Genomic DNA, 12,248 nt, shown 5'->3' with positions numbered 1-12,248 from the left:
CAGAACCAGATATTGAAAAGTTTTCACCTATTGAGAATACTTTGGACTTTGGGATGTTGATCTGCAGACCAATAAGTTTAGCCTGTCACTCTAGTAGATTGAGATGTTTTTGTGCATTTGTTGGTTCTCTGTCAATAGGTACAACATCATCAGCAAAGCTGAGATCAGTTGTCTTCATGGTGTGGGTGGATGCTCTAATGGTAAAACCAAGATCTTCTGTGTTGATGGTCCGGAAGATGTAGTCCAAGCATACCAAGAACAAATAAGGTGCCAGTACATCGCCGTGCAGGATTTCTATTGTCACCGGAAAGGATTCAGATGTTTCTGTTTTAAAGATTAATGTAGCATTGTAATCTTTATAAGGCTCTGAGATTGCTTGCATGAATTTCGAGGGTAGACCGTAGGAGCCGAGTATTTTAAATATTTCCTTTCTATTAATGGAGTCCAAGGCATTTTTAAAGTCTATAAAAGTTAAAATGTATGGTAGATTTTTATCACGTGAACCCTCTATGATTCTTCTGATGCAGTTTATCTGTTCTATTGTATATCTTTTTTTTTAGAAATCAAGCTTGATTTTTTCTCAGTAATAATAATAATAATAATAATTATTATTATTATTATTATTATTATTATTACGTGACACCTCCATGGAGTCCAAGGAGTCATCGAGGGAGGCCACCTACTCTACAACTGTCTCCACCAATTACAACTAATCCCAACTACACCAACGCCATCTACCGCCCACCATCACCACTAGTATTTCCACAGTCAATCAAAAACGTTCGTGCCCACGGCCGGATTCGTATCCGCTCTCCTTTCAGTCAAGCTCAGTTGAAGACTGGATGATTTCTGAGCGTACTTTTCTCTTCATGAAAGATAAGGAGAAGGGTACGGATCCAAGTACCTATCATCCAATAATATGCCTACCAACTATGCTTAAGCTGTTCACTGTAATCATTGCAAATCCCACATATAATTACTTATCAGATAATCAGATTTTTCCGATTGGGCAAAAAAGGCAATTTTGAAAAATCTAGAGGAACAAAAGACCAAAAAGCCAAATTCTTATTGATAAAATGATCCTCAGAATTCCAAACAGGTGAAAAACTAACTTAAACATGGCATGGATAGACTATAAGAAAGCATTCGATTCCCTCCCACACTCCTGGATCCTAAAATCACCACAAATATTTGGAATTAGTAAAAACATAATGTTCCTTTCTGGCTGCTGCTATGAAATCATGGAAAACAACTTTAATAGTGAATAATGAACGATTCGGAGATATCAGCATTAAACGTGGAATTTTCCAAGGCGATTCCTTGTCACCTCTGACCTTCAACATTTCTTTGATACCTTTGTCTATGATTTTGAAGAAAACAAAACTTTGACATGAGAGTCTAAATAAAGGACCACATAATTTCCACAAGCGTACCATGCGATCAATCGGAATTTTGGACCATTCATCCTGTAGGCATGTAACGATGTCCTAAACTGCTGTGGGACAAACAACCCTTGGCCTCACCCAATGCTCCAGTTCATCGCACAATAGGGTTGAGATCAGGGATCTGTGGAGGCCAGTCAAGTGTGATGACGTTCATGTCCACAAACCACGCAGTTACAGCAGCAGCAGCAGCTTTATGATGACACGGGGCATAGTCTCGCTGAAAGAGACAAGGGTCTCAGTGCCGTGAAAATTCCACCGAGTAAGAAGCAATGCATTGTCCGGAATGTTCAGATACCTATCGAAGTTCAATGTTCGTGATACCTCAAAGAAAGGTCCGTGGCAAAACCGGTCGTTTCACCCGGACACAGTTGCACTGAGTTGACAGCATCATATTCCACCAATTCATACCGGCTACAAACACGTGACTCGTTACATGCCACGATGCACCTTGCTCATGGGGTGTCCGTTGACTTCTTTCCAAGCAGTATAGATTGAAAAAAAGAAGACCTGGACAATTTCGACCGCAAAACTCGAAAATTAATTACTACCCATCATGCATTTCCACGTAGTGACGTTAACTGGCTTTATCTACCAAGAAGAAGAATTGGTGGACGGGGTGTGCTGTAAGTGAGAAAACTGTTGAAGAAGAAGAAATTAGTTTTAAAAAAATTCATTGACAATAGCACTGAGCAAATGCTTCAAGCCATTTCACAAGAATGCTTCTAAAAGCATTAGGAAATACATTCGATTACAAAAAAAAAGAAGCAAAATAATCGATATTGCACTGGAAAAATAAACCCTTGCACGGCTAATTTTTTCTTCTAGACTGTGAGAAAACAATGACCAGGCCAAGACGTTGAAATGGCTACAATATAGATATATTAAGAAAGAAACAGAAGGATTTATTCTGGCAGCTGAAGAACAGGCATTACAAACTAATGCAATCAAAGCAAAAATTGTGAACATCGATAATAACAGCAAACGCAGATTATGCGATCAGAAAGATGGGACTGTAGGACATCTAATCAGTGCCTGCAGCAAAATAGCTTAAACTGACTATAAATATCTCCATGATCAAGTGGCCAAAATAATGCATTGGCATGTATGCAAAACATATGGCTTTCCTACTTCTGATAACTGGTGGCAGCATAAACTAGAGACTGTATTGGAAAACGAAACAGCAAAAATTCTCTGGGACTTCCGAATACAAACTGACTGGCATTTGGAACACAATAGACCTGATATCACAATTATCGAACATCGACAGGTTTGGATTATCGATATTGCAGTACCCAGTGATAACAACATCAACAACAAATAACAGGAAAAAATTACCAAATTCGAATCTAGCAATCGAAGTTGGCCGGCTGTGGCTTAAACACACCAAAGTCATCCCAATAGTTATTGGTGCACTTGGTGCAACTTCAAAGAGTGTTCTCCAACTATTGACAGCAATTAAACATCAACGAAGTAACCCCCGTATGACCTACAAAAAAAACAAAAAACAAAAAAACAGCATTACTTGGAACAGTCCATATTTTACGACTCTACCTGACGGACTATTCTTAGATTCTTCAGTGGAATTTGAATTGCTCTGTACCACCAGTGAAACTGATGTTTGAACGATATCTTGTTTTGATTGTGTATCAATTATGCGAATAAAGTGATAATAATAATAAAGAAAAATGGATGATGATACGAATTAATAGGAAGTATTTATACTATTGTTTTAATTGATAATATGAGTATTTATCATTATCATCGGTTTCGAGATGTACCCGCAAAGAGTGTAGACATGACAACACTAGATGATTAAGTCTGCATCATTATTAATGTCAACAATTTTCCTTCAAACGAGCTGTTACTTGTAAGCACTTCAATATTGTTGAGTCTAACATTTCGTCCTTCTAAGGCACTTTGTACCGTATCAATCCACCTAAATCTTGGTGTACTGCATATCTTTTCCTCTGGGTATTTTTCCTGCCAACCTGGCAGAGAACACTTGTTTTGCTAATCTTTCTTTGCCCATTCTGTTTAAGTGACCATACCACCTGAGATTAGCTCTGCTAACACATTCCTGGATGCTGACAATGTCAAGTTCTTTCGTAATATCCTAATTTTTAATATGATGATGCCATTGATGCCATCTGTTGATCCCCTAATCTTTCTCAGGACTCTCATATCTGCGGTCTCTAGTCTTTGGTCAAGTGTTTTACTTTTAGTTCATAAGTTAAAACTGGTTTGAACACTGTCTTGTGTACTGCTAGTTTGGTGTTTTGGATGATGTCTCTCTTATTTCATAAAAAATTATTCAACTGAATCCCTAAGATTTTGCTTCTTCTGTTGTCCATTTGCAAATTTAATTTAATTTGCCATCTTCACTAAAACAGTGTCTAAATACACGAAATATTTTACCTCTTTATTGGATCCCCGTTCAGAATGCAGCTGAAGTTTTCTATACTTCTGCCTATTTTCATTGTCTTCGTCGTCATGCGAATTTTGTTGGAGCTGTTATGCAAATTAGTCTATTGCAATGCAGCCAGTGTAAAAACACTTGCCCTCGATGTATTTATGAGTACAACATCGTCTGCAATAAAACAAAAAGCAAAGTGATCCATACAGATGACGAATAAGAGCGGAGATAGTGTGCGTCCTTGTCTTACTCCTGATTTTATATGAAACCATCTTCCTGTATTTTCTTCGATTCTCTCTGCTGACCGACCGCTTAAATATAGACTATGCATTTCTCTGTGTAATGCTCCACTCACCCCATATAACTGTAGTGATTCGGAAGCTTTTCTCTAAGCGCCTTGTTCTATGATTTTATCCCCGCGGTTAACCGAGTGACTTTGCGTTTCGCAACCATATGCCTGAGGAAGGAGTGTCCTAGGTTCTAATCCCGACGCCGACGTGAGGAGCTTAAGGATCTTCCTCAGCCATAGCTAAGTTAGCCGGGCGTGGACAGCAGGGTTTTTCCCGTCAGTTTGTCCTGGGGTTTTTCATCCCGCAAGAAGGCAAACCGGTCTTCTGAACACACGCGGATTACAGTCGGGAATACTGACCCAGCCATAGGCCTGATTCGTCAGCCATGCAGGTTCCGGAGCCAGGATAAACTGAGATGGTGCCGTTCCTCCCCGTAAAGGGGACTCACGACCGTGTATCATCATACGATTATTATTATTATTATGACGTTTCTAGAAACGATGTTTTCTTCTCTCTCCGGGCGATGCTTTTAATGAAGTGGCTTTCATGACGTAGTCGAAGAATCAAACAACTTCGGTTGCCTGGTTGCAGAGGAGGAAATCTTGTGATATGTTTGTGCCAAGACTGAGAGAGAGAGAGAGAGAGAGAGATTAGAGTTTATTTATTCCGAGAAGATAAATCCCTTCTTGAATAGGGGATTTGAGTATTGTGAAGGGTAAGGTTGGGAGAAAGGGTTCTTTTGATGTGAAATAATGCAGAGTTGTGTTTTTCTGGCGTTGAAGTCGATAATGTTATCCAAATTCCATTGATGAATGTTTTGAAGATCGGATTTAACGAAGTAGAGTTCTGAAGGTTGTTGATTGGTGTTTTGCAGGGTTTGTCAAACGAAAAGGAGGGCGCAATGTGATGATAGCACATTTCAAACCTCATCAGCAAAACTTGCACCGAATTGGCATTCAGCTGGAGTAGACCGTTTATACCAGTGGTTCTTAACCTGGCTGGTAGCGTCCCCACTAGAAGCGCTGTGAATGTTGAGGGGGAACGGTATGCATTATAATACTGCTATTATAACAAAAGCAAGAAAAATGACGTATTTAATAGGCATATCTATTTATATTGTATGCTTGGCAACATTGTTCAAATTTATTCACTACTTATTTCTTAGAATTTACATTGAAAGTTAAGTAATTGGGATACTCTTTGGTCTGAATTTTCTACATTAAAAATAATTAATTTGGGCTATTTTTAGTAGGATCCACTACTTTTATAAGCTTTATCTGCTACTTTTCCTAACGATATCTGACGAACCTGGTTTGCAGTTTACATCTAGCCCTTGGTATTGATTGGCGCACTTCCTTGATATTGTGTAGAATTATAGCACATTACAATGAGTGAAAAAAGAAAGTGTCGTCAATATTCAAGTGAATATTTAAAGTAAAGTTATTCCGCCTACAAATAATGAGCAGTTACCAACGTGCTTAATATGGGAAAAAACTTTCTCAAATGAAGGAAAGAAGCCTTCAAGAATGATTGAGCATTTAAGAACAAGTATCCAAATAAAGCAAAAAAAGGATGTGGAGTACTTTCGCGAATTAAAGACTAAATTTAAAAATCGCCCTGGCTTAAAAAGTTGGTTGCAAAACATAGTAACCAACAAGCGAAGGGACTTGTGTCTTACAATCTTTAAAAATTAATTGCCAAATGTGCAAAGTCGCATACTATTGGCGAAACCTCATCTTACCGGTAATAAGTGAAGTTTTAGATACGATGATTGGCTCAGTTAAAAGTAATATGACGTCGTCAATTCCTTCCAGTTCAGTATCAATAAGAATTGACGAAATGGCAAAGGATATTGAAAAATACTTTGTGATGATTTAAAATCCATAGAAGTTTCTTAGCCACTAGATGAGGCAACTTTACGTGACAACGAAGCTTTGTGAATGGCCTACGTGCCTTACATAAATACTAATGAAGAAATTATTGAAGAGTTTCTGTTTGCTGAACAACTGAAATTTGACACAAACGGTTCTACAATATTTAAAGTTAAAGACTTTATTAATGCTAAAACATTCCTCTCACAAATATCATTGCTTGTGCAACTGATGGAGCACCAGCTATGATTGGTCGTCACCATGGATTTGTAGCACATTTAAAAGAAGCAGTTCCAAATATCTTTACAGTTCACTGCATTTTTCATAGACAGCGCTCACTTGCAAAACATCTTAGCCGTAGACTACCTAATACGTTGGATGATGTGAATAAAATAAAAGCCCAGTCATTGAATACCCGTATTTTTCAGGAAATTTTCCAAGAAAATGTTGAAGAATTTGAGCGTCTTTTGCTTCACACTGAAGTTAGATGGCTCCCAAATGGAAGCTGTTTGCGACGCATTAATTATGTCTACGATATACTGTTTTGGAATTTCTTAATTCGCGTGATGAGAAAATGTGTAATGTTCTAAAAAAGGAAAAGGTTAACATCGCATATCTTTCCGACGTTTTCCGCAAATTAAATGAGGTTAACATCAAACTGCAGGGAAGCAACATGAATCTTATTAAAGCAAAGGGAATTATAAATGCTTTTATCAACAAATTAACATTCTACAAGCAGAGCATTGCAAGAAGAGATTTTCTGCAGTTCCCAAGTTTACAAATAATAAATGATGATTTAATATTAGATATAGATTTGGATTGTTATTGTACCCATCTTACACTAAAAGAAGACTTCATGATCAGATTCAAAGAGTTTGATGAGCTTAAAATACCCGATTGGGTCATAAATCCATTTCTTTCTGATGCCACTTCTGTTCATCCAAATCTGTGTGAAGAATTTATTGATTTCCAAAATTATTTTGAAGCTCGAGTACGATTTCAACAGCGTGGGTATGAACGATTCTGGCCAAACATGCAACGCAAATATCCTCAGCTTCGGCAGAAAATACAATTACTGCTCATTGCTTTCCCTTCTTCATACTTGGTAGAGAGAGGATTCAGCGTCGTGTTGCAATTGTTAGCTAAGCAGCGAAATGGATTGCAAATAAGTGAAAGAGGAGACCGTCTATCGAACATTGAACCTGATATTGAAAGATTAGCAGCGGGATCTCATCAGGCTCAGGGTAGCCATTAATAATTGGCTTATTAAATACAATAAGTTATCTTTTTGAGTAAAAATTAATTTGCATCAAAGTCATTAATTTTTAATTAACTATCAGTTCAAATATGTTGATGGTAATTTAGGTTTGTCTAATAACATATCATAATTATTTTATTGAGTCATTAACGTGGTGTATAATTGAACAGGGGTGCCAGGCCATACAAATAGTTGAAAGGGGCGCCAAGCAAAAAAAAAAGGCTAAGAACCACTGGATTACACAGAAGGAAGAGGGGACGGGCAAAAGAACAGAGCCTTGTGAGACCCCCAGCATTAGTTCTGCAACTGAGTAGACAGAAAGCTGGCTACTCAGTTGCAGAAGTCAGAGGGAAGACGGAATGATAGGAGTTTCGTAACAGACCTTTGCGCCAAACTGGGTCGAAAGCCTTCAAACGTCTGGGAGATACGAAGAGCAACCAGTTGAGATTCGCCGAACCTTTCGATGCTCTTTGTCCAAAGAATGGGTGACCCAGGTTAATAACCCGACATTTAAACTGAAAAACTGGTATTTTGATTAGCTCGTTATGTTTCTCCACGATGCTTTATTACAGCATTAAAATGTATTTTTTAGCTCGAGCTAGCCGATTAATTGATATTCTGTTGGTATAATTGGCTTGCACTATGCATTGCGATATCAGATGAATCAGCACCTCCCTCCCGCCACGAAGTGAGTTAATAAACCCCAGAGAAATTTAGAAATGAATTCCGAGAATTTTTTTTTCCTTTAACGCAAGTTTGCTGACATTAATGTTAGCCTTGTTCCCACTGGACCTTTCCTCGGCCCTGTTTAACTTGCACGTGTGAAAAATTGCCGAAATCACTGGCGTGGTTTTTCACTTTGAAACGCGAAGAATGCGTTTGCCAACGCAATTGGTAAAGTGCCAGACACGAAATACGTTACTGGAAGGCCGAACGTGGTACACCTGCGAAGTGGAAACAGGCGATCCACTAGGTTACATAAACCAGTATCTCCTCCTTTCACGCATCGCAGCATCCACCCACCGTAATTTCTACCAACGCCTTTTTCCGCTTCTTGTTGCGTACAGCCTCGCAGGTGGGAGGCGAGTTTAAGGATTCCGAGGTTAGGAGGTCTAACGGCCTGTCGCTACGTGGACGCAGTTTTGGGAGTGTCTACCTAAGCAGAAGTGACGGGTTTCATTCTCTGAGTCCACACTTTCTTACGGGGGAAGGGGCACGAAAGAACGAATTCGTTTCGAATACAAATGTGCCGGAAGCATCGGAATCCTCAACTGGAACCAACCGTTTGACCTATTAAACGAGCAAATAATTTTATTATTCATTTACTTTTTTTTTTCGTCAGTCCACAGCTGCTTAGTCTAAAATCTTTATTCAGTAATTACATTCAGATGATCCTTCCCTATTCTTTTGAAATCATAAAACAAACAAATAGTCAGATTGTGGTAGGCGATTTAGCCTTTTCTTCCACTTTTTTAAGAGTGGTAATTTTTTTAAAAATCATCCCAGACAAGGAACCTGCAAAATGCGGTTGCTTTGATCGCAGTCGAGTGAAAAATCTCCACAGGATCTGTGCCACCCTCAGCTATTCGATTAACACTTTTTGCATCGTGAGTATGTTATCGGGAAAATAGTTCCGACCACTCTTGAAATAATTTGTATCTGTACAATTATATCTTATTTTATCCCTCATTCGCATTAATATTCAATTTAAATAAGTGTGATTTAAATCAGGGATTATGCATCTGTCTTGAAGTAGTCAAACTCGCAACAGTGACCGAGTGCGGAGCAACAACAGGACCTGTCGATGTTCAGTTTGCATAACTAGAAAACATCACAGCTTGAGGGCTAAAAATTTATTACGTACGAAGACATTCCAAGCTGAGGATGTTATTTCTGGCTTATAATTTACTGATGCCACATCGATGTCCTTGTGTAGAACATCGGCTCAGGGAAGATTACAAAAACGCGCTTACCATGACGCTACTAGGCTAAGTTAACTGTGAGTGTTTCCTTGTGGCGTGTGCAGCTAAGATGACTGTCACACTCCGCAACCCTTCTGATATGTCGCAGTTTCTTGCTCAACATTTTACTCAACAATTTTAATGACAGTCATTAAGTTGGTCGTTAACTTACTAGCAACAGGATATTGGGTACAGACGGCACAAGAAAAGAGAACGACAAGGTCAGTGTTTGTCTAATGCAAGTCTTCGAGTGATGCAAGCAGATAATGCAGGAGGACTTCTGGCACTGTTTATCTGCACGTTTTGCTCGCCTCAGTGTTGCCTCATTCCTGCAATGCTTCGAGCAACTGCTGTTTTGAGCCACCCTAACTTTGCTCGTTTCTTTGCATCATTTGAACTTAAACAATATTTCTTTCTTTCTTTCTTTCCTTTTTCCCATCACCACCACATGTAAACTATATTTCTGACATCGTAATCACAGTGTTTGAAATTAGTTCCTGGTGGGGTGACCACTCGTCTCCTGCAAAGAGATTCCACTTGAAGTGTCTGCAGAAGAAAAAACAAACACCATCATTAGAAGCGGTCATCTGTACAGGAAATGTCAAATTTAGCTCGATACGACGAATCTCCGAAGTCATTTAACGTAACAAGTACTTCAATATGCGCTTACAGGGAAATCTTATTCCGATCATGGCGAATGCGAACAGGCAAGGGAAGGATGCGCAGATTCTGCTAATAAGTTTTAAAAGAGGTATACCGTGAGTAGACATATCGATACAAAATTAAATAAAATTTAATATTCAGTGGTTTTAATTAAATAATTAAAACCACTGAATATTTTTGTTGCCTTTCGACCATTCAGAAAAATCTCCACCTTTCTCACTTCTCCTAAGGATAAGCTTCCACATCTTAATCATCCAGGTGTCTACCAGATTCCGTGCTCTTGTGGATTATCTTATTTCGGACAAACGGGAAGATCTGCCTCTATTCGGCTAGAAGAACACCAATCTTATATTGAATACTTTAAACCTGAAAAGTCTGGACTTTCTGAACATGCCATCTTCACTAGACACAGAGTTCATTGGAGAAAGACAAGAGTTCTTCACAAAAGTCAGTTCCTCATGGAACGCCTTTATAAAGAAACATGTGAAACTCTACTTCATTCCCCTAACTTAAACAGATCCGACGGCTTACGTCTGTCCCCTTTATGGGAGACAGTACTTTACAAATCAGCTAATCTTTCCTAACTTTTTATTGTATTGATTTTTTTTTTAATTTATTGACCTTTTTAGTTATCTTACACCAGCTACTTAGGTGGCGCTTTTTGGAATTGCCATTTATTGTTTAATTTGAGCTTAATGTACTGAAGATGCCTGTGACACACAGGCGAAAATTATACTACTAAATAATCTTTGTACGCGAGTTTTTTCCGTTATTAATTTTGTATCGAGATTCCGCTAATGATGATGCGGTTCCTTGGCGGCTTTATTCAGTGCTAAATAAATTTAAACAATTAATCCTCCTGATGATTAATATCTTTTAATTATTTTATTTATTTATTTTTATACCGCCTGGTTGGCCGAGTGATTAGCTTGTGCGCACTCCTACCAACAGGCTGCTGGTTCGAATCTCGCCGCTCTACCGGGGTGAATGTTTGTGACTGTCTTTCATAATTGCAAAAAATGCTGAGTTTTGAGATTATAAAAAAATAAATAAATAAAACACACAAAATGCATGAAAATAAAGGTAAAATCCTTATTTTATGTGCCTTCCTCACCACATGGTACTTTTGTCCCGTGTCGCGGAGGCACATAAAAGAAAAAATAATAATTACTCCTTGGTTTGAATCGAACGATGCGGTTCCACTGCAATGCAAAGACGCAAATAAAATAACAACGAAGATTATTCTTTCTATATTTGCAGTTTGCACAACTTTATGCACATCAGCAGTTATTTCCAAATGAAATTCAATAAAATCTGAATTTAGGGGTGTTCGTAATAATGATAGTAATAATATCGCTCTTTTAACTTGGAGTTATTTTTTGTCCAAAGTGTTTATCTGCAAAATAAAAATGTAATGATTTATGTAAAAATAAACAAGATTAAAAAAAAAAAAATATATATATATATATATATATATTATTATTATCATGCTAGAGTAATTATGCTTCTTATTTTTCTATTAAAACTAAATTTATAGCTTAGAAAAAACACAATTGAGACAGATGTTTTTGAATGGTACTTTTTTGTTTCAAAACTGCCAACGGAACAGCAATAAACAAGTATCATGGCGACGTTGTGTATTCAAACTAAACGTAGATGGCGGTACTGTAAGCGTTTTAACAGAAATAAAAATGAAATTGATTACCTGCTCGTATTTTGCCGGACTCACTGGCTGGTCCGCGGTGTAAAACATCCTTCACAAAAATTCCATCTCTCATATTACCGCATATGTTAAAACCGAGCCCTGTAAAGTCGTGACCTCGAAGAGGTACCAGAATTCTTTCTGGTTCCTAAAAATAAAAAATAAAAAAATAAAAAAATAAAAATCATATAAATGACAAATAATGCGTACAGAATTTACTTAAATATTGATTTTTTCTCTCTCCACATTTATGATAATGCCAAAAGAAGTCTAACCGCTAGGTGGTGCTAAAATTCGTGTGAAATAACCAGTCCGGTAATTTGGTGATGTTAAAATAAGTCGCAACTTTCAACTTATTTTAAGAATTGATTAAAAAAAAAAAATAAATAAATAAATAAAAACTTTTTGTCCAAGCTGTAGAAGTTAGAAAAAATAAAGTATTTGCAAAATTTAAACAAAAATCAAAGATGAAAAAAATACTCAGTATGATGCTATAAAAATGCCACATTCGGAACATTTATTAGCTGAAACTTATGAAATAGCAGTTGGAAGAGGACTCGTGTAAGGATGAATCCTTCACCATTTCTATTTAAATTATGCCTGCAGGAACTGGTAAAAGAGTGCAGCCCAGAAAAAGTGGAAATA

The 12,248-nt window shown here is 37.6% G+C and overlaps 1 protein-coding gene across 1 annotated transcript in view; it reads right to left on the bottom strand.

Moving 5' to 3' along the window:
* The window catches only part of LOC150102127 (uncharacterized), a 100,485-nt gene that overhangs the window by 15,028 nt on the left and 73,209 nt on the right, over positions 1-12,248 (bottom strand). The window contains exon 5 of the mRNA XM_090399163.1: positions 11,607-11,751. Coding sequence (XP_090255289.1) covers positions 11,607-11,751 — 145 coding nt within the window. The remainder of the gene's footprint in view (positions 1-11,606; positions 11,752-12,248) is intronic.

Source organism: Typopeltis vanoorti, chromosome 10, assembly GCF_054136105.1.
Source record: "Typopeltis vanoorti isolate ZY-2024b chromosome 10, IOZ_Tvanoo_1.0, whole genome shotgun sequence".
In the NCBI taxonomy this organism is placed as follows: Eukaryota; Metazoa; Arthropoda; class Arachnida; order Uropygi; family Thelyphonidae; genus Typopeltis; species Typopeltis vanoorti.
The sequence above is the reverse complement of the archived record's forward strand: the minus strand, read 5'-3'. Positions and strand labels throughout refer to the sequence as shown.